Consider the following 26,951-nt stretch of genomic DNA (forward strand, 5'->3'; position numbering starts at 1 on the left):
TTTAGCTAACCTCAGATTTAATAAATTAATTGATTATTCAGATCAAAAAAGAATAAGTTGATGACACAATTCAAACTCAAGTAGTTTTGACTGTTGACAGTCTATCATTCTGAAACCTTAACAGCAAACATAATATACACACAGGTTAAACACATTCTCACTTATCTGTTAAATATAAATGCATACAGATAAATATATTTACATCCTTCAGTAAGCTGTAAGAGTATAAAACCAGACAACAGATCTTCACCATATTCAACTTATTTGATCTGAAAATAATATACTTTCCAACTTTCAACATATACACTGATTTCTTACCTCACCTTACAAAATAAATTTCACAATTCAACCTATATTATTTCAGGGCTGAATACTGGTTGCATTAGTTTATTAAACAGGGACATCATTATAAGGGGGCTTAGAAATTTGTTCTCAAGTAGAAAATGAGAACTGAACATGGTTTCATCACCTTAAACTGAATTGTTCCTTGGCATTCCCTAATGATAATGTATGGCAGCTCATTAACCATAAAGTACATTCTGGGACTCAAAGGACATAAGTGTAGCTCAAAAATTCTTTGACAAAATCATACAATTCTCATTACCTTTGAAAATAAACACTTAGATTTCTTGCACACACCTTAGATCTTGTTTGAACATTCCATTCAATTTATTAGAATGTTTTATAAAAAAAGCTGCATCACAAATATACAGAATGAAGAAAAAAGTTAAATCTTATTAAAGCAATTATCAGTTTAATAGCATCGGTAAAAAAAAAAACCAGTACTTTTACTCATGGCATAAAATCTAGCTATTTTCCAACCATTCTTTGAGCATTTTCAAGTTGGAAAATACATTATAAAAAACTGAAAGATGCTGCCAAGCTTACTCACCGAGTGTTTTTGACACTATAGAAATAAAAGAGAGATTAATACCACAGTTATAACCACTGGGACTCAAGAATTGTTAAATGATAGGATTGAAAGAGTTCAAAGACTCATTTGTCTGGAATTTGTAAAATCACTTGTTTCCCAATAAAACAAACCAAAACCACAGATCCTCTCTAAAGCAGTAATCCAGTGTGCCAACACGTGTGCTGTCTTGCTAGATGTTTGCTAGAAACTAGCAGGAAATAGCTGTTATCTTCCGGTGAAGATGGAGGACAGAACTGCTTAACCCTTTCTGGCAGCTGGGTTGCCCTCTACTGACTATCTAAGGTAATAAAGCCAGCAGGTCAATGCAAATCTGTTTCACAAGATAACACTGTTGACAGAAATGTAAATGAGAAAAGGCCTATCACTGCCACAAACAAATTGAACTCCCCTGAATATGCCCCCCACCCAAAGAATCTTTTAGTAAACTGACTTTGGGGGCGGGAATCAGTAGAGTGCACAATTTCAGTTATTTTGAGAAGTAGTACAAAAGCAGCTTTATATCATCTTAGTCTCCTTTTCTTTCTTTTTCAATTAAATTATTTTTTTTTATTAGTCTCCTTTTCAATACCTTGAAGATACCTCTGAAGAAATAATGGTAGTAATGGGTATATATTAGTGTCAATCTTTTATGATGATTTGTGTATTAATACAAATCACATTTTTAAAGTCCATCCATTCTGTGGATATTTTAAAGAATAAACATGGGTCATAGTAGATACATGCTGAACAGATCACAGCCACAAGTCTCTTGCAATCAGAACTCTGCAGAGCGGTCTCCTTTGTGAAGATCCCCTTTAAGTCAGCAAGATCTCTTCCTCTGTAGCTCACCCCCATGCTTGAGATTTGCAGTAATGCAGGACCAGTTTACCATCACTGCCAAAACACTACAGAAAGGAAAAAAGGCAATAAATCAAACTCAATTTTTGTTATTTTTAGATGAAACTAAGAAAGAATTGTTATGTGTATCATAAATATCCTTGCACATGTATCTATAATGGCTATTTTCTTCAACAGATGCAAGCTGCTATTGGACAAATACTAGTAATCATAAATGTTAAAGATGCTAAATAAAGTCATTCTTATACAGTCTTTTCAATTTCTTGGAGGGAGATCTGGATTACTGACTATATACACAACGTAGAGGACACTCCCTGTAGGTAAAAAAGATCTCACTTTTTGGTCATATTTCAGTCATCTTCTATTTGTATTATTCATTCCTTAATTCTTCAGTCACTGTGTCATTTATTGAGATACACTATATTCAAGGTGTTAAGAGACACAACAAAGTAATCTTTTTTGATAGACAATTATGAATGGCTTATCATCTCTTAAATGATGTGAATTAATGATAACACTATACACAGATGAGCACATTCTATGAAGAAAATAAAACAGGAATGTTTTACCTCATAGAGGGTCCCAACTTCCTGGTCTGGGGAGGGGGCAAAGGACTGATTCACATAAATAAACTGCAAGAAAGAACATTTATGGTGATTCATTTTTAAAGGTATTCAGATTAATCTGCATTTTTCTGGTTCCCAGTCAGCTACCTCAAATTCTTTGTCTTCAGAAGTGAACAAAGTGTCCCTAAACTCCTTCTTTCTAATTCTCATAAATTAGTAATTAATAAGATCTTTCGGAACAATATGTTTTCCCTCTGGAAGAGTAACAGAATTTTTGTTTCCAGCTTTTTCTAAGTAAGAAACTTTTGTTTTCACCAATAACTTTTAAAGACTTATTCAAGAAATTACATTTGTAAAAAGTACCAATATTCTAATTTATTCATAATTAAAGACAGTTTCTCTTAACAAAGTTTTACATACACAGCCCCAAATCAAAACATCTAATTGTGTGCTGAGTACCAACTGTGTCTGATTCTTTGGGACCCCATGGACTGTAGCCTGTCAAGTTCCCCTGCCCACGGAATTTTTCAGGCAAGAATACTGGAGTGAGTTGCCATTTTCTACTCCAATGGATCTTCCCCATCCAGGGAGTGAACCTGCATATTTTGTATCTCAGGCATTGGTAGGAGGATTCTTAACCATTCCATCAGTTAAAGTCACTTGCGCCAAATGACACAGAAAAAAATGTAACAAAATTGAAACCTAACATCCTTACAATCTTGGTGTTCCTTAAAGGATTCATTGTTAAATGTTTCAGTCTAGTCTGTTTCACTATAACATTTTAGTACTTAAAAAAATTCCTTAAGATGCTGAAGCAAAAGATCATAGTGTCTAGGTGACCTTTCATAGTTTCCTTTTTAGAAAACAAAACACTGAAGGTTAACACAGTCAATTTTCCTTTGTCTATATTAAATTCTAAGAGTAAAATTTCCTGGGTTTCACATATGAGCATATTCTATGAAGAAATATGAAAGAAATATGCTCATAGTATATAGCTATAGAGAAAATTTGTGGTTTCAGTTTGTTTTATTGGGAAACAGAATTTATTTTACAAATTCTATACAAATGAGTCATCTAACTCTTTTCAATCCTATCATTTAATGATAGCTTGAATCCCAGTGGTTCTAACTGAGGTATTAATCTTTTAGTCCTTAAATATACATATATTCACACACACATAGTTGGTTACTAGATACTACTTGGGATACCAGCTAGAACAAGAATAAATATCACATATCACTCCCTCAGACAATACAGAGTGGTAACAGTACTTCCTAAGTAAGGGGGAGAGGGCTTCCTGGGTAGCTGGGCTGGTAAAGAACCTGGTGCAATGAGACCCTGGCTTGACTCCTGGGCCAGGCACTCCCCGGGAGAAGGAGAGGCTGCCCACACCAGTATGCTCGGGCTTCCCTGGGTGGCTCGGCTGGTAAAGAACCTGGTGCAATGAGACCCCGGCTTGACTCCTGGGCCAGGCACTCCCCGGGAGGAGGGAAGAGGCTGCCCACGCCAGTATGCTTGGGCTTCCCGGGTAGCTGGGCTGGTAAAGAACCTGGTGCAATGAGACCCCGGCTTGACTCCTGGGCCAGGCACTCCCCGGGAGAAGGAGAGGCTGCCCACACCAGTATGCTCGGGCTTCCCTGGGTGGCTCGGCTGGTAAAGAACCTGGTGCAATGAGACCCCGGCTTGACTCCTGGGCCAGGCACTCCCCGGGAGGAGGGAAGAGGCTGCCCACGCCAGTATGCTTGGGCTTCCCGGGTAGCTGGGCTGGTAAAGAACCTGGTGCAATGAGACCCCGGCTTGACTCCTGGGCCAGGCACTCCCCGGGAGAAGGAGAGGCTGCCCACACCAGTATGCTCGGGCTTCCCTGGGTGGCTCGGCTGGTAAAGAACCTGGTGCAATGAGACCCCGGCTTGACTCCTGGGCCAGGCACTCCCCGGGAGGAGGGAGAGGCTGCCCACGCCAGTATGCTCGGGCTTCCCGGGTAGCTGGGCTGGTAAAGAACCTGGTGCAATGAGACCCCGGCTTGACTCCTGGGCCAGGCACTCCCCGGGAGGAGGGAGAGGCTGCCCACGCCAGTATGCTCGGGCTTCCCTGGGTGGCTCGGCTGGTGAAGAATCCACGCGCAGTGGGTGTGGTCTCTGGGTTGGGAAGACCCCCTGGAGGAGGGCACGGCAGCCCACTCCAGTATTCTGGCCTGGAGACTCCCCATGGACACAGGAACCCGGCGGGCTACAGTCCTGGGTTCGCAAAGAGTCAGACTCGACTGAGACAAAGCACAAGGAAGAGGAGGGTCTACTGAGATCCGGGTTTGAATTCTGGCTCTAAATCCAAGTAACTTTTTTCAAACTGTGTGCCTGCTTGTAAATACGGAAAACAACAGGACCTATACTTCTTGAAGCTGCTGGGAACAACAAAATGAGATTGTACACATCAAATATAAGTGCTTGGTATATGTATTCAATAGGCTTATAAGTTATACTTATTTAACTATTTAAAATAGTTAACTCATGCATAAATAAAAATTCATTATTAAGACTGAATAAGGCTCTAACATAATTTCAGAAATTAGTGTGCATTTTAACGTGAATTTCCTATGATAAGAGACATAATAATTTGTGTTTAGTTCCTGGCAGTTCAACTATGAGTGAACCCAGATTTTATTACTTTTTGGTACACTTTAAATTAGGGAAAGGACTCTGGATGACAATTTAGTTTATTTCAGCAGACAAACCCTGAGTGTCTATTATGTGCTGGGAAATGCACAAGGTGTGGAACAAAAATGAGGATTGTGATTCCCACCTTCAATAAGCAAACATACTCAGATAAGAATATACTTGGGAAAGATGCACTGAGAAGGGGTGTAGCACAAAGATGTGGCATTAGTTTAGCCGAGCTGCTTGGTTAGGGAAGACTTTCTGGAAGAAAAAAGTTGAGGACTAAATTTGGACTTAACTAGGTGAAGAGAGTAATAATTAGGACTCTGTAGGCAAAAGCAACAAAAGATGTTTTGAGTGTCGAACGGACAATACAGCAGATACAGTAGAGAACTGTAAGAAACCTATGTCACTCTGTAGCACGAGTTAGCAACTGAAAGTTGACTTTAATATAAAAAAGCAATTAAGCTAGTTTATACGGGATATCCATGGAGATAAAAATTTCAAAATGCAATCTTTAACTAAATGCTAGAACGTGGGAGGACAAAATTTTAAAGACTATAATGATTTGCTTTTAAATCACCAGTATTCATATGTCTCTTTAGTCATTTTGGTTGTTATAACCTCCCAACTAGAGTTCATGGGAAAGCATACTCTTGAGTTCTTGCACACTGCTAATAGCTGCTGCCTTTTAAGACAGTTTTGTATTAACAGTATAAAAAATCCATTATCTCACACTTTCTTTGTATCTCTGCTAGCTAAATTTGGAGGTAACCTAATATCCTAAGCCATGACCTTTTCTCCTTAGATGTCCAAAGGATTTTTCATTTCACATCCAGTAATCTTACTGGAATGTGTCTTGGTGATGGCTGCACTGGGTTAGTATTCTCAGGATCTTGGTAAGTTTTTTCAGTATGTAGTTTCAAATCTGTTTATAAGCAATTTCTCTTGAATTACAGTTTCAAGTATTTGTCTTGTTCCTTTGCTTTGGTTTTCTTCTTCAGGGACTCCTGTTATCTATGTTTACTCTCCTGTGTTCATACTCAGTATTGACTGTCGTCTCCTTCTTTTCCTCACTGTGGTGCACAGAACTCTCTAGTTGTGGTACGCAAACTCAGCAGTTGCATCACACAGGCTTAGCTGCTCCATGGCATGTAGGACCCAGGTCCCCAACCAGGAGTCTAACCCGTGTTCCCTGCAATGCAAGGCAGATTCTTAACTGCTGGACCACCCGGGAAGTCCCTCAAATTCTTTCAACATTTCATTCCACCTCTCCTCAAGACACATCCCAGAGCCTGAGTGACCAAACACTCCAGGCTGAAGTTCTTTTTTTAAGTTAAAAAAAAATTTTAATACAATTCTTAAGGGTTACTATCTGTTTACAATTATGACAAAATAGAGGCTATGTTCCCCGTGTTGTACAATACACCCTTCATCCTATCTTGCATCCAACAGTCTGTACATCCCACTTCTCCAGCCCTATATTGCACCCTACTCTCACCACTGGAAACCATTAGTTTGCTCTCTGTATCTGTTAAGCCTGCTTCTTTTTTGTTATATTCACTAGTTTTTTTGTATTTTTTGGATTCCATGAATAGGTGATATCATACAGTATTTGTCTTTCTCTGACTTATTTCATTAGCATAATGTCCTTCCAAGTCCATCCATGTTGCTGCAAATGGCAAATTTTCTTTTGTTTTAATGGCTCAGTAGCATTCCATTCAGTTACTTATAAAGCTTCCTTAGACAACAATTTGGAGAAAGCAATGGCAACCCACTCCAGTACTCTTCTCTGGAAAACCCCACAGAGGGAGGAGCTTGGTAGGCTGAACTCTATGGGGTCGCAAAGAGTTGGATACGACTGAGCGACTTCACTTTCACTTTTCACTTTCATGCACTGGAGAAGGAAATGGCAACCCACTCCAGTGTTCTTGCCTGGAGAATCCCAGGGATGGGGAGCCTGGTGGGCTGCCGTCTATGGGGTCGCACAGAGTTGGACACAACTGAAGCGACTTAGCAGCAGCAGCAGCAGACAACAATTTTACTTTCTTTCTTTTTCTTTGGGATGGTTTTGTTTGCTGCCTCCTATACAATATTATGGACCTCTGTCCATAGTTCTTCAGGCACACTGTTTACCAGATCTAATCCCTTGAATCTATTCATTACTTCCACTGTACATTTACAGGAGATTTAAGTCATACCTGGCTGGCCTGCTGGTTTTCCCTGCTTTCGTTAGGTTAAGCCTGAATTTTGCTAGGAGAAGCTGATGATCTGAGCTATAGTCACTTCAGGTTTTCTTTTTGCTGACTGTATACACCTTTTCCATCTTTGACAAGGACTGATGCTGAAGCTCCAAAACTTTGGCCACCTGATGTGAACAACTGACTCATCAGGCCCTGATGCTGGTAAAGAGTGAAGGCAGGAGGAGAAGAGGATGACAGAAGATGAGATGGTTGGATGGCATCACTGATGCAATGGACATGAACTTGGGCAAACTCTGGGAGATGGTGAGGGACAGGGAAGCCTGGCGTGCTGCAGTCCATGGCGTTGTGAAGAGTCGGACACAACTTGGAGACTGAACAAGTATTTCACTGTATTGTGTGTGTGTATACACATCTTTTGTCCACTTACTATTGATAGGTTGCTTGCACATCTTGGCAGCACATCTGCTAGTATGACACAGATCCTGTGGTTGGGAATTTCTACCAGCTTGAATCTTAGGGTTCACGAGGGTACTGTCATCTAAGTCTTAAGTATACTAATTATGGGGATTTGGTTTTACTTTCTAGTTGACTGTTTTAGTGGGAATCCATGCCTTCCGACACTAATGCTATCTTCCCAGAATCCCCAGCATTACTTTTTCTTCTGACATTTATTTTGCAAAAATGATGTAGGGTCCAGATGGTGACTGCAGCCATGAAATTAAAAGACATTTGCTCCTTTGAAAAAAAGCTATGACAAACCTAGACAGCATATTAAAAAAGCAGAGACATCACTTTGCCAACAAAGGTCCATATAGTCAAAGCTATAGTTTTTCCAGCAGTCATGTATGGATGTGAGAGTTGGACCATAAAGAAGGCTGAGAGCCAAAGGATTTGATGCTTTCAAACTGTGGTGCTGAAGAAGACTCTTGAGAGTCCCTGGATGGCAAGCAGATCAAACCAGTCAGTCCTAAAGGAAATCAGTCCTGAATATTCACTGGGACGATTGAGGCTGAAGCTGAAGCTCCAGTATTTTGGCCACCTGATATGAACAGCTGACTTACTGGAAAAGACCCTGATGCTGGGAAAGACTGAGGGCAGGAGAAGGGGGCGACAGAGGATGAGATGGTTGGATAGTGTCACTGACTCAGTGGACATGCATTTGAGCAAGCTCCAGCGGACAGTGAGGGACAGGGAAGCCTGGCACCCTGCAGTCCATGGGGTCGCAGACAAGAGACAGCAGCATTGAACAAGAGCAGCCCCCTGAGAAGACGCGAGTTCCAGCTTAACCTAGAAAAGGGGTAAAAGGCAGCTTTTATGCTTTCATTTCCTAAAAGGGAAGAGAGTCATTTTCACTACAGAAGTTTAAAATCGGACCATACGAAATTGCTGGGGCTTTTTTTGGTCAAAACAATTCATGGATGAAAAGTTTACATGGTTCAACCAAATACATGTTGACATCAACCAAGTCCTTTCAGATTACTGAATATAGGCAATATAAACTGTCAAAATTCTAACATTAACATAGAACAAAGCACTATTTCATTTTTTCTTCTATCTACAAATTTCTAAAAGTAATGCTTTAATTACTTGGTTCTCCTCTAGTTACCTATCTCTCCAACTCTTCATGCTCTACCCTTAGTAATCTCTTAAGTGTATGTCCTTGTCCCTCTAACTATTCCATTTAGACTTGGCCTCCAGGCAAGGTCCTCTGTTCCTCAGGTTTTAGCTACCATATGCGAGTGGATGACACTATAATCTTCTTGCCCATCTCTGAAATTTAATTAAATTCTTTATGGCACCCTTTAGAAAACATGATTTTCTTACTCCAAGTGATCACAAATGGAGATGTTCACCTGTAAAACTCAAAAATCTCCAACACTTTCCCCTTGCAACTTCCTCTGGAGGAATCCCTGGCTTTATGCTATCCTTATCTCAAGTAACTTGTAGTGATTAATCTATCTTGCACTTAACTTTTGTACTCATGACTTGACACTTCCGTGAAAACCAATTACCACCAAAATCTTAGATCAGAGTAGTTTCTTCTTCTTCTTTGACAAAAAGAGATAAATTCCAACAAACCTCACTTAATAATCACTTCATTCATTTTGCCAGTTCTCACTCCGGTGTTCACAGGCAACTATGTCCGTCCCCAATCCGTATACATACTTGTATTCAAAAAAATACTTAATGACTCTTCAATTACCTATCCACTTATACATTATGTGTTAACACGGACCAAGACTGTGATCTGAAGATAAAGGCATTTTATATATTAATACATGTGACAAAAAGTCAAATCCATGTAGACATTTAAGTTTCTGTGGTCAAATACCAAATTCAAAACCAGTGGCATTTAAAATGTTAATGCTAACAATCTGGCATGAAACGCTTAACATGTACCACAGTATGAAATGAGCACAACTGACCCTCAGAAACAAGGGGGTTGGGATGCCTACCCTCTGAGCAGTCAAAAACCTACGTATACAAGGCAGATTCAACGAACAGTTGGTTGTGTAGTGGTACACTATGTATTTGAAAAAAATCCGTGGATTTCTGCAGTTCAAAGTCCTATTGTTTAAGGGCCATGTATAAGCGGATTTCTGCAGTTCAAACTCATGAAGAAAGAATGGTACATCTCTTAGTTCTTCCATAGCACATGGCAAAGGTATACTGCTTACCTTGAGAAGAATGCGAAGGATGCAATATTGATACCATAACAAAGAAAACTCCAAAACTTTCTGTACCAATATTCTAGGATAGATCTTTCTGCATGGGCATAGTGACTTTTTGAGGAAAACCAATACAGTAGGCTAACAAAACTCATTTCATTTCAGGGTTCACCAGAGAATCCTTCAATAAAGCACAGAAATTCCACTAACAAAAGAAATAAAAGGACATTACTGAAGTAACATATGTGGCTCCATATGTATTTCTATATAAAAGTTATTCATTGTCGCCTAGGAACTATAGTTCCCCCTCTGAATCCATGGGCTCTGAATGCTCCCTCAGATTCACCCAGTTAAACATTTGGAGAGAAAAATTCCAGAAAGTTCCAAAAAGCAAAACTTTAATTTGTTGGGTACTGGCAACTATTTACATAGTATAAGCTATCATAAGGGATCTAAAAGTGATTCAAAGTATATGGGAGAATATGCAGATTATATGCAAATATGCCATTTTATATAAGGAACCTGAGCCTCTACAGAAGATGGTCCTGGAGTCAATCCCCCCCAGCCCCCCCAGATACTGAGAGATGAATGCTCTGTGAATTTCTGTAGGGAAATGACCACCATTGGTTTCATACCAACTGTTCTGAAGCCACATGTTTCAGGAACTTTTTGATGAAGTCAATGAGTCCTTGGATGGTTCGGGTTCGCTCTACAGCCCATTTCTTTGTTTTCATTATAGGAGTGTCTCCCACCGCCTTTAGCAGAATGTCAACTGTAAAGAAGAAAAAAAGAATACAGTTGACCCTGGTCAAAACAGCAACTCAGAGCATCATGTCCATACAGTTGAAAATCCACCTATAACTTATGCATCCACAGATTCAACCTACAATGGATTATCTATTATTCTGGTAGGTATTTACCGAAAACAATCCATGTATAAGTAGACTTGTTGCTCAGTTGCCAAGTCATCTGACTCTTTGCAACTCCATGGACCCACTAGACTCCATGGGATTTTCCAGGCCAGAATACTATAGCGGGTTGCCATTTCCTTAACCAGAGATCTTTCTGACCCAGGGATCAAACCTGCATCTCCTGCATCAGCAGGCAGATTCTTCACCACTGAGCCACATGTGAAGATATAAGTAGAACCGCTTAGTTCAAACTCATGTTGTTCAATGGTCAACTGTACTGACAAGTACACTGACACACCTAAAAAGAATGTGATGTAAAAGGCTTTAGAAAGCTTAAATCTTCAACCAATATACAGTTTATGTATTTATGATCCCGGAGGCATGCCTGAGATTAAAAACACAAGATATGAAAAGATTCATTTAGAAGAATTTCACTTTCGTTGAACATTTAGTTTTAATTTAAAAAAGGTAAATCTAAATTTCCAACAAAGATATTTAGAGGGGATTGGTTAAATAAAAGATATTATACTCTATGATAGAATTCATATACTATAGTAAAGATAAAAGAACACACTCTGAGCTCCCTGAGTTCAAAATCTTGGCTCTGCCACTTGCTAGGTATGTATACATGTATCTAGGTAAGCCCTTCAACCTCACCACACTACAGTTTCTCTACTTGTAAAATGAGGATAACAGCAGAAACCTGGTAAGACTGTTATAAAGATTAAATGATTATGTATAGAGTGTTTATTTAGAACAGTATCGTATAACTCACTCATTAAACCACAAGATAATTAAGCTGCCATTAAAGATAAGTATTATAAAAGCATATTTAATAGTATAAAAACTTATCAAAAAGTATTACATATAAAACAGCATAATTACATATAAAACTGCATATGATTTCAATTTCATTAAAACCATCACAGGCACATATTCATGTAAGTGTAGAATATGCTCCAAAATAGTATTTCCCAGTAGGAGTATTATAGGTGATTATTACTTGATTTTACCTGTGCTTTTTGTAATTATCAAGTTTTCTACAATAAACTTTTTAATGAAGGAAAACACTAAAAATTATTAAAAAGAAATACATCAACTAGGGCCAAAAAAGTTTCAGAGAAATAAAATGTTTCAGTAATTCAAAAACAAAGATGCAAATAGAAAGACTATGAATTTGTCTCCAGACAAAGATATTAGAAGTTTTTTTAACAATGAGGCAGAAGAATGGATTAGTTCTGACAAAATAGTGGAAATCACTGCTGCCAAACAGAAAAAAGAATGAAAAGCAATGAGGATCATTTAAGAGACTTCTGGGACAACATTAAAGGTGTAATATTCACATTATACCCTAGAAGGGGAAGAGAGAGAGAACGCGCCTGAGAAAATATCTAAACAGATAATAGCTGAAAATTTCCCTAACCTAGGGAAGCAAACAGTCACCAAAGTCTAGGAAGTGAAGAAAGCTCCATATAGGATTACCTCACAGAGAAATATACAACATATTGTAATCAAAATGACGAAAACTGAAGATAAACAGAAAATACTCGTACGTATAAAACATACACGGGAACTTCCATAAGGCTACTGGCTGATTTTTTAACAAAAACTCTTCAGGTCAGAAGGGAGCGACATGATATACTCACACTGTTGACAGAGAAAAACTTAAAACCAAGAACACACTACCAGCAAGGCTCTCATTCAGCTTTGATGAGGAAATCAAAAGCTTTAAAGATTTTTTTAAAAAGCTGGAAGAACTCAGTACCACCAGCGTTACAACAAATGCTAAAGAAACTTCTATAGGTGGAAAAGAAAAGTCCACAACTAGAAATAAGAAAACTATGACACAGAAAAGCTCACTGGTGAAGGCAAACATGCAGTAAAGGCAGGAAGTCATTTGTAGACCAAGCTAGCAGGGAAGTTTAAAGACAAGAACAGTAAAATCATCTGTATTCATAATAGGCAGTTTAAAGGATACATGAAACAAATCAGATGTAAAATATAGTATCAAAACAGTAACTATGAAAGGAGGAAAGTATAGCTGCAAAGTATCTAAAGTGCATTTAAAATTAAGAGATCAGCAACTTAAAACAAGTACACGTACATATTGGCTCCTCCATAAACACCTCATGGTAACTGCAAAACAGAAATCTATTAACAGACATTCATACAAAAAAGAAAAAGGAATCCAAACTTAACACCAAAGATACTCATCAATTCACAAGAGAATGAAAGAAGGCGAACAAAAAGACCTACAAAGATGAACCCAAAATAATGAACAAAATGGCAGTAGGAACACAGATATCAATAATAAAGAGAAAACAGACTAAATGCTCCAACCAAAAAAGACTGGCTAAATGGATACAAAAACAAAACGTGTATAGTTGCTGCCTACCAGGGAAACCCTTCAGATCTAAACATACATATAGACAGAAAGTGTGGGGAATGGAGAAAGGTATTCCACACCAATGGAAATCAAATGAAAGCCACAGCTGCAACAGTTGTATCAGACAACATACACTTTAAATAAAGACTGTTACAAGAGACAAAGAAAGACACTACATAATAATCAAAGGATCAATCCAAGAAGATATAACAACTGTAAATATATATGCACCCAACAGAGAAACACCTCAACATATAAGGCAAATGTTAACACACATAACAGGAGTAAATGACAGTAACACAATAGTTGGAGACTTTTAACACTCCACTTACATCCATGGACAGATTATTCAGACAGAAAAATCAATAAGGAAACGTTAAGTCTTAAATGACACATTAGACTAGATTGACTCAACTGATATTTATGTAGAGTGTTCCATCCAAAAGCAGCAGAACACACATTCTTCTCAAATGCACGTGGAACATTCTCTAGGACAGATCACATGCTGTGCCACAAAGCCAGCTTTGGTAAATTGAAGAAAACTGAACTCATATCAAGAATCTTTTCTGACCACAACAATACAAGGTTAGAAATCAACTACTGGAAAAAACCGCAAAAAACACAAACGCATGGAAGCTAATCAATGCATCACTGGGGAAACCAAAGAGGAAACAAAGAATACCTAAAGACAAATGAAAACCAACAGTGATCCAAAAGCGATGAGACACAGCAAAAGCAGTTCTAAAAGGAAAGTTGACAGTGAGACAGATTTCCTTTGGGAAGAAGAAAAATCTCAAACCACCTTACATCTAAAGCAACTGGAGAAAGAACAACAAACAAAATTCAAAGTTAGTAGGAGGAAAGAAAAAATAAAGATCAGAGCAGAAGTCAGTGAAATAAAGACAAAGATCACGGAAACTGAAAGCGGATTCTTTGAAAAGATAAACAAACTTGATAAACCTTTAGTCAGACTCATCAAGAAAAAAAAGGGAGAGGGCTCAAATCAATAAAATCAGAAATGAAAAAGAAGTTACAACTGACACCACAGAAATACAAAGGATCATAAGAGACTACTACAAGCAACTATATGCCAATAAAATGGACAACTGAGAAGAAATGGACAAATTTTAAGAAAGGTACAATCTTCCAAGACTGAACTAGGAAGAACTAGAAAATATGAAGAGATCAATTACCTGTTTATTCAGCACTAAAACTGAATCAGAAATTCGAAAACTGCCAATAAACTAAACTCCAGGACCAGACGGCTTCACAGGTGAATTCTACCAATTATTTCCAAGATTTAATGCTTATTCTTCTGAAACTATTCCCAAAAGTCACAGAGGAAAGAACACTTACTAACTCATTCAATGAGGTCACCCTGTTGGAAAACCAGAAAAAGGTATCACAAAAAAAGAAAATTACAGGCCAGTATCAGTGACGGACATAGATGCAAACATCCTCATCAAAATACTAAGAAACTGATTCCAACAATACATTAAAAGGACCATACACCATGATCAAGTGGGTTTTATCCCAGCAGTGTGATGAGTTTTCAACATCTACACATCAATCAGTGATACTAAACTAATAAAGCTCATCAAGAAATTCCCTTAAATTGCTGGATACAAAATTAGTGTACAGAAATCTGTTGCATTTCTATACACTAACAACAAAATATCAGAAAGAGAAATTAAGGAAACAATCTCACTTACTATTGCATGAAAAACAATCAAATAAGGAGGCAAAACCCTTGTATTCCAAAAACTGTAAGACATTGATGAAAGAAACTGAAGACAACAGAAAAGAATGATAATGATATACTGTGTTCTTGGATTGGATGAATCAGTATAGATAAAATGTCTACATTACCCAAGACAATCTACAGATTCAATCCAATTCCCACTAAATTACCAATGGCATTTTTCACAGAACTAAAACAAGCATTTTAATAACCGTGAGACAGAACAGAGCTGGAGGAACCACAGTCCTTGCCTCTAGACTGTACTACATGCCACAGTCACCAAAGCAATACAGGACTGACACCAAAACAGACACACAGATCAATGAGAAACCACAATCATGGTCAAGTAACCTACTACAGAGGAGACAAGAATACACCATGAAGAAAAGACAGTTTCTTCACTAAGTGCTGCTGGAAAACTGGACAGCTGCATGTGAAAGAATGAAATCAGAACATCCACTACCACCACATACACAAATAAACTCAAAATATATTAAAGACCTAAAATATAAGACTGGATATTATACAATTCCTAGGGGAAAATACAGGCAGAACACTCTGACATAAAATGCAACATTTTTCTGCATCTGTCTCTTTCAGTACTGGAAATAACAGCAAATGTAACCAAACAGGACCTAACTAAAGCTTTGGCACAGTGAAAGAGACCATCAACACAACAAAAAGACAACCTATGGATTAGGAGGAAATATCTACAAATAATTTAATAGACAAGGGATTAATTTCCAAAATATACAAAGAGCTCTTACAACTTAGTATCAAAAAAAACCAAACAGCCCAATTAGAAAATGGGCAGAAGCCCTAAACAGATATTTCTCCAAAGAAGACACAGATGGTCAAAAGGCATTTGGAAAGATGCTCAATACTGCTAATTATTAGAGAAATGCAAATCAAAGCTACCATGAAGTCACGTCAGTCAGAATGGGCATTAAGAAGTCTACAAGTAATAAATGCTGGAGAGGGTGTGGAGAAAAAGGAGCCCTCTTATACTGTTGGTGGGAATGTAATTAACAGACATTATGGAGACCAGTATGGAGGTTCCTTAAAAAACTAAAATTAGAGTTACCATAAAACCCTGCAATCCCACTCCTGCGCATATACCTGGAGAAAACCCAAACACACCCAAATGTTCATAGCAGCACTATTTAAAATAGCCAAGATATGGAAGAAACCTAAGTATTCGTCAACAGATAAACGGGAAAAAAAGATGTGGGGTATCACTCAGCGAAAAAATAGAACAAAATAATGCCACTTGCAGCAACATGGATGGATCTAGAGACCATATTAAGTCAGACAGAGAAAGATAATTATTGTATGATACAACTTACATGTGGAACCTAAGAAAAAAATGACATGGATGAACTTACTTACAAAACAGAGAGTCACAAACAGAAAAAAACAAATTTATAGTTACCGAAGGGGAGAGGTGGAAAAGGAAACGGCTACCCACTCCAGTGTTCTTGCCTAGAGAACCCCAGGGACAGAGGAGCCTGGTGGGCTGCCGTCTGTGGGGTTGCACAGAGTCGGCCACGACTGCCGCGGCCTCAGCAGCAGCGGCAGCAGAGGGGAGAGGAACACACCAGGAACTCGGGATGAATATATACTACTAGATACAAAGCAGGCGAACAGGGCTTGCTTTACAGCACAGGGAACTACACTCAGTTATCTTGCGATAATGTACAATGGGAAAGAATAAGACAAAGAATCTATACATACATGTATAGCTGAATCGGGGCTTCCCAAGTGGCGCAGAAGTAAAGAATCCACATGAGACAAGAGACTTGGGTTTGACCTGTGGGTCAGGAAGATCTCCTGGAGTAGGAAGTAGCAACCCACTCCAGTATTCTCACCTGGAAAATCTCACGGACAGAGGAGCCTGGTGGTTACAGAGTTGGACATGATTGAGCAATACACACACATGTAGCTGAATCACCTTGCCGGACACTTGAAACTAACACAACGCTGTAAATTAACCATACGCATGCTTGCTGGGTTGACTCAGTCATAGCTGGCCCTCTGCAACCCTACACACTGTAGGCCTCCAGCCTCCTCTGTCCACGGGATTCTCCAGGCAAGAATACTGGAGTGGGTTGCCATGCCCTGCTCCAGGGGATTTTCCTGACCCAGGGATCGAACCTGAGTCTCTTAAGTCTCCTGCATTGGCAGGCAGGTTCTTTACTCAGAACACCACCTGAGAAGCCCAAATTAATTATACTTCAATTTTAAAAAAATTAAAAGTTAAATCAAAAGAAAGACTGAAAGCAGAAGTGTTCTGCTGCCCCCTAAAGTCAAGTGTATTTTATTACATCCTTCTTGTCCCATTCCTTGGTATTAAAAATTGGGTCACTATGAGGTTACTGAGATTAATTTATTCAAGTTTATCCCTGGAATGAAGCTATCTGAAACCCATAATGCACTGTTTCCCTTTCTACTAAAGTTTATCTTCATAGAACCGTTCAACTTCAGATTCTTGAGTGTTACTGGTTGGGGCATAGGCTTGGATTACTGTGATATTGAATGGTTTGCCTTGGAAACGAACAGAGATTATTCTGTCATTTTTGAGACTGCATCCAAGTACTGCATTTCAGACTCTTTTGTTGACCATGATGGCTACTCCATTTCTTCTAAGGGATTCCTGCCCACAGTAGTAGATATAATGGTCATCTGAGTTAAATTCACCCATTCCAGTCCATTTTAGTTTGCTGATTCCTAGAATGTTGACATTCACTCTTGCCATCTCCTGTTTGACCACTTCCAATTTGCCCTGATTCATGGACCTAACATTCCAGGTTCCTATGCAATATTGCTCTTTACAGCATCAGACTTTGAGTCTATCACCAGTCACATCCACAAATGGGTATTGTTTTTGCTTTGGCTCCATCCTTTCATTCTTTCTGGAGTTATTTCTCCACTGATCTCCAGTAGCATATTGGGCATCTATCGACCTGGGGAGTTCCTCTTTCAGTATCCTATCATTTTGCCTTTTCACACTGTTCATGGGGTTCTCAAGGCAAACTACTGAAGTGGTTTGCCATTCCCTTCTCCAGTGGACCAATTCTGTCAGACCTCTCCACCATGACCCGTCCATCTTGGGTGGCCCCACACGGCATGGCTTAGTTTCACTGAGTTAGACAAGACTGTGGTCCTGTGATCAGATTGGCTAGTTTTCTGTGATTATGGTTTCAGTGTGTCTGCCCTCTGATGCCCTCTCGCAACACCTACTGTCTTACTTGGGTTTCTCTTACCTTGGATGTGGGGTATCTCTTTACGGCTGCTCCAGCAAAGCACAGATGCTGCTCCTTACCTTGGACGAGGGGTATCCCCATTCAATATCACAGTAATCCAAGTCTATGCTCCAACCAGTAATGCTGAAGAAGCTGACGTTGAACGGTTCTATGAAGACCTACAAGACCTTCTAGAACTAACATCCAAAAAAGATGTCCTTTTTGTCATAGGGGACTGGAATGCAAAACTAGGAAGTCAAGAAACACCTGGAGTAACAGGCAAATTTGGCCTTGGGGTATGGAATGAAGCAGGGCAAAGGCTAACAGAGTTCTGCCAAGAGAACGCACTGGTCATAGCAAACACCCTCTTCCAACAACACAAGAGGACTCTACACATGGACATCACCAGGTGGTCAACACCGAAATCAGACTGATTGTATTCTTTGCGGCCAAAGATGGAGAAGCTCTATACAGTCAGCAAAAACAAGACTGGGAGCTGACTGTGGCTCAGATCATGAACTCCTTATTGCCAAATTCAGACTTAAATTGAAGAAAGTAGGGAAAACCACTAGACCATTCAGGTATGGCCTAAATCAAATCCCTTATGACTATACAGTGGAAGTGAGAAATAGATTTAAGGGACTAGATCTGACAGACAGAGTGCCTGATGAACTATGGACAGAGGTTCGTGACATTGTACAGGAGACAGGGATCAAGACCATCCCCATGGAAAAGAAATGCAAAAAGGCAAAATGGTTGTCTGAGGAGGCCTTACAAATAGCTGTGAAAAGAAGAGAAGCAAAAAGCAAAGGAGAAAAGGAAAGATATTCCCATTTGAATGCAGAGTTCCAAAGAATAGCCAGGAGAGATAAGAAAGCCTTCTTCAGTGATCAATGCAAAGAAATAGAGGAAAACAACAGAATGGAAAAGACTAGAGATCTCTTCAAGAAAATTACAGAGATACCAAAGAACATTTCATGCAAAGATGGGCACAATAAAGGACAGAAATGGTAAGGACCTAACAGAAGCAGAAGATACTAAGAAGAGATGGAAAGAATACACAGAAGAACTGTACAAAGATATTCATGACCCAGATAATCACGATGGTGTGATCATTCACCTAGAGCCAGACATCCTGCAATGTGAAGTCAAGTGGGCCTTAGGAAGCATCACTATGAACAAAGCTCATGGAGGTGATGGAATTCCAGTTGAGCTATTTCAAATCCTGAAAGATGATGCTGTGAAAGTGCTGCACTCAGTATGCCAACAAATTTAGAAAACTCAGCAGTGGCCACAGGACTGGAAAAGGTCAGTTTTCATTCCAATCCCAAAGAAAGGCAATGCCAAAGAATGCTCAAACTACCACACAATTGCACTCATCTCACACGCTAGTAATGTTCAAAATTCTCCAAGCCAGGCTTCAGCAATACATGAACCATGAACTTCCAGATGTTCAAGCTGGTTTTAGAAAAGGCAGAGGAACCAGAGATCAAATTGCCAACATCCGCTGGATCATCAAAAAAGCAAGAGAGTTCCAGAAAAACATCTACTTCTGCTTTATTGACTACGCCAAAGCCTTTGACTGTGTGGGTCAAAATAAATTGTGGAAAATTCTGAAAGAGATGGGAATACCAGACCACCTGACCTGCCTCTTGAGAAATCTATATACAAGTCAGGAAGCAACAGTTAGAACTGGACATGGAACAACAGACTGGTTCCAAATAGGAAAAGGAATACGTCAAGACTGTATGTCGTCACCCTGTTAATTTAACTTATATGCAGAGTACATCATGAGAAATGCTGGGCTGGAGGAAGCACAAGCTGGAATCAAGATTGCCAGGAGAAATATCAATAACCTCAGATATGCAGATGACACCACCCTTATGGCAGAAAGTGAAGAGGAACTAAAAAGCTTCTTGATGAAAGTGAAAGAGGAGAGTGAAAAAGTTGGCTTAAAGCTCAATATTCAGAAAACTAAGATCATGGCATCTGGTCCCATCACTTCATGGGAAATAGATGGGGAAACAGTGGAAACAGTGTCAGACTTTATTTTTGGGGGCTCCAAAATCACTGCAGATGGTGACTGCAGCCATGAAATTAAAAGACGCTTACTCCTTGGAAGGAAAGTTATGATCAACCTAGATAGCATATTATAAAGCAGAGACATTACTTTGCCAACAAAGGTCCATCTGGACAAGGCTGTGGTTTTTTCAGTGGTCATGTATAGATGTGAGAGTTGGACTGTGAAGAAAGCTGAGCCCTGAAGAATTGATGTTTTTGAATTGTGGTGTTGGAGAAGACTCTTGAGAGTCCCTTGGACTGCAAGGAGATCCAACCAGTCCATCCTAAAGGAGATCAGTCCTGGGTGGTCATTGGAAGGACTGATGCTGAAGCTCCAGTACTTTGGCCACCTCATGCAAAGAGCTGACTCATTAGAAAAGATCCTGATGCTGGGAGGGATTGGGGGCAGGAGGAGAAGGAGACAACAGAGGATAAGATGGCTGGATGGCATCATGGACTCGATGGACATGAGTCCGAGTGAACTCCGGGAGTTGGTGATGAACAGGGAGGCCTGGTGTGCTAAGATTCATGGGGTTGCAAAGAGTCGGACAGGACTGAGCTAACAGAACTGAACTGAAAGTTTATTTTCCTTCTTCCACTTGGTAATTCTAGTCTCAGTTATCCAAGGAAAAAAGATGAATTGAGAGATAACCAAGGGGATTTTGGTTAACTAATCTTCCACACTGCCTTGTCCCTGTTCCCTAAATTCCCTGGGGCTACCAGTCAACTGCAACCGCGCATTCCAAGAATGTGAAGTAGAAAATAGTGAGCTGTATTACCGAAGAAGGCAAGGGCAAGAAGCTAGAGAGTAAAAATATTTATAATTAAAGCTATACATTTTAAAAAAATTATAAAATGTAATTTGCTTGTAGTTCTCAACCATAACTACACATTAAGACTCAACTGGGAGAACATTTACAAGAATACAGATGCGTACATCAATTAAACCAGAATCTTCTGGAAGTAGGGCCTTGGCACTGGTAGTTTAAAAGCTCCCTCAGATGATCCTAAAGGGCCGCAAGAACTAACAACCTGGATCTGCTTCAAAAAGCTGTAGATTAAACCAAATGTGGAATATATGAAATATTTAAGTTTTTCTGTATCAAAAAAGGTCCTCAAAAAAGGATGACAATTTCAGGGTAGAAATTCAATAGGTAGAAAGCAAGTGTGACATCAGAGAAGCTAACTCAAATATTCACAGGAGCCAGAAGATGAAAATTTGGTTTTTAAAGAATGGTTAAAAAATCATAAATTGAGCAGACCCAAGAAAACAGACCATATCTAGGTTGTGAGCAGTTATCTTTTAGCCACAGTTCTCACAGCGATCTCCAGGGTCAAGTACGTAGTAAACTGTTGACTAAGACTGCTAGATATTAAGACAAACCCTTTCAAAGTCTGTTTCGGCTTTCAGTAAATTGGAAGGGAAAAAAAGGGAACAACAGTACTATGTATAAAACAGGTAACTAATAGGGACCTACTGTAGAGCAAGGCATGCTACTCAACACTCTGTAATCACCAACGGGGAAATCAATCTTCAAGAGTGGATATATATATATATATATATATATATATATATAACTGATTCACTTCACTGTACAGCTGAAACCAACACAACGACTCCAAAAAAATAAGGAGATCTGTAAAACTCAAGGGATTCATCTGAAGGACGATTTTAGTGGTTATCTACAGAAATAATTACAGGGTTTTGTTCCTCTACTGGTGCATCAGCTGGAAATGACAGAAAAGACTTCTCTCAAACGTAGAGTCAGTCTGACTTGAAAGAGGGACAATGCTGGGACGGACAATTACACTCCACAGCAGCAGAAAATGAAGCTGGACGAAAGGCCAAGAGATCAGTAAGCACAAAATGCTATACCTACACTTTAACACTCAGGACAGAAAATATTTCCTGCTTTTCTTATAGGCAACTCTACATAGAGAGCTCCACTTAGGAATTTCTGCATTTTACAAAGGAATTTCTGTATTTTACAAGGGCGAACTAATTCTCAAGCAATAAAGGGTTGAGGACAGCCAGTTCAAGCAATGAAATTATTTATAACGAATGTAATTCCTTACAAAGATTCCAAAATGGTGTTGCCTTTTTTTTCTTTAAAGGCGATGCTAATGTTTTCGGTTTTCCCTTAGCAGTGTTCAAAACCCGTTTTTTGGTTCAAGATGAGCTCTCACCAATTTGGAATAAAAAAACCGGTGACCTAGTTGGAAGCTGTGGATTCTACTTTAGATCTGCTACCGACTATCCTTAGCACCTAGATGGCTGGATGGCATCACCGACACAAGGGACATGAGTTTGAGCAAACTCGGGGAGATGGTGAAGCCTGGAGTACTGCAGTCCAGAGGTCGCACAGAATCCGAAACGACTGAGCGACTGAACAACGACAATCCCTATCAGCTAAAGTCACTATTCAAAGAATTAGATCTCGCATTAAGTTCTCAGAGCTACCAAGATGCCACAATGCTCCCACCTTCACAGAGCTCGCAGTCTGGCTATTTCAAAGGAAGGTGAGAGTACACGGTTTTAAAACCCAGCGCCACATCGGGAAGGCGCCTCTAGGGATAGCTTTTCTTTCGAGGTACTCAACTCAAACGTCTTGAAAGCCGAAAAGTATACTTCCTTTCTCCTGACTGGTCAAGAACCTCGTCTGAACCGGCCCTACCCTAAATTTTGCTTATTAGCTGCCATCCCTTTTCGAACACAACCTCAACCTCCCGCCTCTGCCCAGAGACAGTGCTCTGAAAATTACTTTTTTTCTTGGTGTCACCGACAGGTTCCTCTGTTCCCGGAGAGACTGCAGCCGAAGAAGGGGGCTCTGGAGTGGCTGTTTCTGGGGAGACCTCCGTAGGCCCTTCAGCTTCGGGAGCAGTTGAGGGAGGCAGCCGCAGCGCAGACTCCTGCTCCTCAGCCATCTTGCTCGGAGAGAAGGGAGAGCGGAAGCGGTGGCTCAGCGCGTGCAGTGGGCGGGCCTTGCGCCGAAGAGCATCTCTAGAGAGGCGCCGGGGTAGGGGCGGGGGAGAACCCGACCCAACCCTGACTCGGAATCGCAGGTTGGTCCTCTGCGCCGAATCTGTTGTGGTCCCCAGACCGCTGACAGAACAACTACTATTTCACTCTAGCAAGCTTCCGGAAAAGCTTCCTGAAGGCGACGTCTCCGTCAGCCGCCGAGTGCGCAGGCGCCCCTAAACTCCGCGGCCCGGCCCTGGAGCTGTTTCCGCTTCCCCCGTGCCGACCCCTCCCAAGCCCCGCCCCGTGCAAACCCCGCCCCGAATCTCGGGGGCGCGCGCGCGCGCCTGTGCGGGAGGGGGCGGGTGGGGAAGGACAGCCGGCGAGATCCCGAGGCGAGGCTCGCGCGTCCGCCCCCGCCCTGGCCCCCAGCTCCCACCCGGTCCGCCCGGCTCAGCCATGATCAAGGCGATCCTCATCTTTAACAACCACGGGAAGCCGCGGCTCTCCAAGTTCTACCAGCCCTACGTGAGTGCCCGCCGCCGCCGATCGGGGCGAGGGGGGAGACGTTGGCGGCCGGCAGCGCCCTCCGGGCGACCCCCTCAGGCGCGCCGCGGCCCTTCTGGTGTCCCGGCCGCCGCGCGCTCCGGGCTGTCAGCCTCCGGGTAGGTGTGCCAGGTGCCCACCTCCCGCCGCGCTCCCTTCCTCCGACGTGGCTCTTCTCAGGCCGCTCCTCCGCTTGTCTGTGGGCTGGGTGGCTTTTCGGCTGTACGGGCGAGGCCCTGGAGACTTCCCGGTGCGGGGCCGAAGCGGGTCTGGAGGCTGCAGCCCACCTGCGCGGGCGAACCCACCGGGGTTTGCAGCCCGCGGCTCCTGTTAGCAGCCGAGGGAGACGGCGCGGAGCCGGTTGGTCTGGCAGCCCCACCTCCCCGACTCCCAGCCTTTCCTGCCTGGCTTCTTTCTCTTCTCCTGTGTGGACAGATGGGCTAGTGGTTTGTTTTTTTTTTTCCGCTGTAATCCTCTCGTCACGCAGGAACTTTGACTTCCTGCGTTTGGACAGACCTGCACACTCTGTAGTCTCTCCCTTAGGTTGCCATACCTGATCGAGTGCTCATTGTGACTTTCCGGTGTCTCCTTTTTAACGACAAAGATAAGTGAGGAGGACCTAACGTTTCTCTGTGGCTTTTCCCCTAGCGGCTGCATTTTATTTACTCCTGCAATAACTGGCGAGGATTGTTGTTTGATCAAGTAGAACGGTGATGCTGTGCCTGAAAGTGACCATTTCAGCGACTGGTTTGTCATTTTTCTACGTAAGGGAGTTTGCCCTAATTTATAGTTTTTGTTCTGCTTACAAAGAATAGTAATATTTGTTAAACTCTTTCAGAAGTGTAAATATTGTGGGACAACGCAGGTTTTACGGTAGTAATTTACAAGTAATTTATCACTGTTTGATGACGGGTTATAGACCAGTGTGTCTATCTGAGGGCAAAATTTATCACTGTGGAAACACAAAGTTAAGCTCTCAGTGATAGGATTAATGTGGATATATAACACTTGTTTATTGTTGCATTATTTATTGTTGTATATAACTTTGTATTGGACATTTTGCTTAGAGCCAGAAAATGAACTTTGAGTTAAATATTGAACCTGTGCCATGGCTAACACTTTATGCAGATAAACCCCAAATGGAAGTCATTCCTGCCTTTAAAAATTAAATGTGACAATTTCACTTTGCCTGAAATGATAATGCAGTCTGTGTGGAGGTGTTAGTTGAAGTGAGAAATCTTGAGCTCATTTCTCATATCCGTAAGTAGTTTTGCTTTTGCTGGCGATAAGTAGAAAAGAATATTTTCTACTACTCTTGTTTCATTTTAGTGTAGTATAATTTCGACCCTAATACTTTAAGAATTCTACACCATTCTTTATCCAGGATAAAATTCTAGTTGATTTTTCTGAATGGAAAAAAATCCCCTTGATTTTACATTGTTACCCATTTGCCTTAAATAGATTGCTGTGCTAGCCTTTCCTGAAGGTATCTTTCTTTGAGCCGTTTCGCCCTGCCATCCATTTGCAGTGTAGAAACAGTATGTTCCAGTTGTGAAATAGAATTTTAACATGTGTTTCTCCATATCTCCACTTAATAATTAAGCACCATTCAAAGTAGAAGGTTTTCTGGCTAATCCATAATATCAGTGTTACCACTCCTGTAGTGTAGACTTTAACTATGTACAGAAAAATGTGTCGAATTTGAAATGCAGAAATACCTCTCTCTCTTGTCCAGCACTGGCAACAGATTATCTTTTACCTTTACTCAGTAGGTAGCAGTAAGGGTAAGGTGGAACAGTGAGAGCTCTGGTGTTTGTTGTCGTTCAGTCGTGAGGAAATGTCCGACTCTTTGCGACCCTGTGAACTGCAGCACTCCAGGTTTTCCTGGCCTTCACTATCTCGTGGAATTTGCTCAAACTCATGTCCATTGCTAAATGACGGGTGTGGCTGGGAGTAGGTTGCTAAGAAATGTAAAAGATGAATATAGTGGTCACTGAACATGAGGAAGTGGGGGATGCAGGGTAATGTTATTACTCCTTCGTAAATTGAGTTTTGCCAGCTGTTTGTTTATTTTTGTCATTCAGGAATAATTTGAGATTACTTATATATTTGCTTTCTCTGACGTAGCATCACCTGTTTGAGGGCAGAAATCCTTTTCATTCAGTCAGTTCATTTATTCAGTTTTTATCCCATCAGTCAGTTTGTCAACAAATACTGATTTAATGCCTACCATGTGCAGGCAGTGTTTCAGAATTTGGAGGTGAACAAACAGATAACGTACGCTTTTTCAGCTGGGACATAGACAAAGCTAAAAAGTAGAATATATACCATGCCGGATAGTAATAGGTGCTGTGGGAAAAATAAAGCAGGGAAGGGTGATAGGGAATGCAAAGGTGACACTTTAAAATAGAATAGTCAGAGAAGTTTCCGCTGAGATGGTGATACTTGAGCAAAGACTTGAAGGAGGTGAGAAAGGCAGTGTTGCAGTTATCTGGGGGAAATTCTTTCCAGGCAAAGGGAGCAGTAGGTGCAAGGGCCCCGAGGAGGGAACGGAAGAGCCCGTCCTGTTGGGAGAAGACGAGGACTGGCACGGCCAGGACAGACTGTCTGCGGAGGGAGGGCGCGAGGTCTGTGGGGGGGGCAGCAGGGCTTATTCTGTTCTCGCTGCCTGCACTGTCCTTCCCGACCATCGCCAGATGTCCAGACTCCGGGCTTAACTCATCGCTTACGCATCCACTGAAGCCTTTTTGCCTTGCTTGAAGATTCCTCTTGGTTCTTAGGACTTTGTCTTTATTATATGATAGTATACTATTCTGTTTCAGATTGCATAATTCCTTGGGGCATCCTATACATTCCTTAACGGAAGGTATCAGGTTTTAAACATCTTTGTGTTACCCTCAGCAATCAACATTAAACCTTAAATATAAAGAACTCTGTATTTCTTTGCTAAATGTATTCATCAGAGTTTCCTAGCTTCAGATGGAGTGTGTTTAGAAATGATTTCCTAAGGTTCCTTCCTACTCTTTATTTAGTCTTTATAACTGAAAGTTTTAAGAATCCATGTCTTGGACAGAAGTAATGAGAAAACAGCTGCTACTGCAACTGTTTTGGTTTTTAGTTGAAAGAAGGCTTTAAGAAGTATATATCCAATATCATTGGCAGTTTTGAGTTTAATTTATTGAGGGATATCTAGGGGTATGGTTTGGGTACCATTCCTGTACTCTGATGGGATGCTGAGGTT

The 26,951-nt window shown here is 40.8% G+C and overlaps 2 protein-coding genes across 10 annotated transcripts in view; one reads left to right on the top strand and one right to left on the bottom strand.

Moving 5' to 3' along the window:
* On the bottom strand, nucleotides 1–23,339 carry ATG12 (autophagy related 12). Its single transcript, XM_020892538.2, has 4 exons — nucleotides 22,968–23,339; nucleotides 10,500–10,636; nucleotides 2,341–2,403; nucleotides 1–1,818 (listed from the first exon to the last, which is right to left on the bottom strand). The coding sequence occupies exons 1-4, from the start codon at nucleotides 23,128–23,130 to the stop codon at nucleotides 1,759–1,761; spliced, it is 423 nt and encodes a 140-aa protein (XP_020748197.2). The 5' UTR covers nucleotides 23,131–23,339; the 3' UTR covers nucleotides 1–1,758.
* Nucleotides 23,340–23,481: 142 nt separating this feature from the next.
* AP3S1 (adaptor related protein complex 3 subunit sigma 1) overlaps nucleotides 23,482–26,951 on the top strand; it is a 76,430-nt gene continuing 72,960 nt past the window's right edge. For 6 of the 9 annotated variants that reach the window (XR_011485943.1, XM_070462333.1, XM_070462335.1 and 3 more), the window contains exon 1: nucleotides 23,488–23,692. Coding sequence is in view for 7 of the 9 variants with exons in the window: in XM_070462333.1 (XP_070318434.1) it covers nucleotides 23,624–23,692 (69 nt within the window). In the remaining 2 variants the exon portion in view is untranslated. Of the gene's footprint in view, nucleotides 23,693–24,383; nucleotides 24,475–26,951 lie in introns of those variants that run through there. The other 3 variants (XR_011485942.1, XM_070462337.1, XM_070462334.1) reach the window with 3 other exon arrangements.

This window comes from Odocoileus virginianus, unplaced genomic scaffold, assembly GCF_023699985.2.
Source record: "Odocoileus virginianus isolate 20LAN1187 ecotype Illinois unplaced genomic scaffold, Ovbor_1.2 Unplaced_Scaffold_3, whole genome shotgun sequence".
Lineage (NCBI taxonomy): Eukaryota > Metazoa > Chordata > Mammalia > Artiodactyla > Cervidae > Odocoileus > Odocoileus virginianus.

Bases quoted from the DNA above. Each gene is read 5' to 3' on its own strand.
- ATG12 (XM_020892538.2), bottom strand. From the start codon at position 23,130: ATGGCTGAGGAGCAGGAGTCTGCGCTGCGGCTGCCTCCCTCAACTGCT. The intron at 10,637-22,967 runs GTAATTTTCAGA...TCTTCTTTACAG, and splicing joins CGGTGACACCAAGAAAAAAA to TTGACATTCTGCTAAAGGCG. The intron at 2,404-10,499 runs GTATGAAACCAA...TCTTTCTTGCAG, and splicing joins ATGTGGCTTCAGAACAGTTG to TTTATTTATGTGAATCAGTC.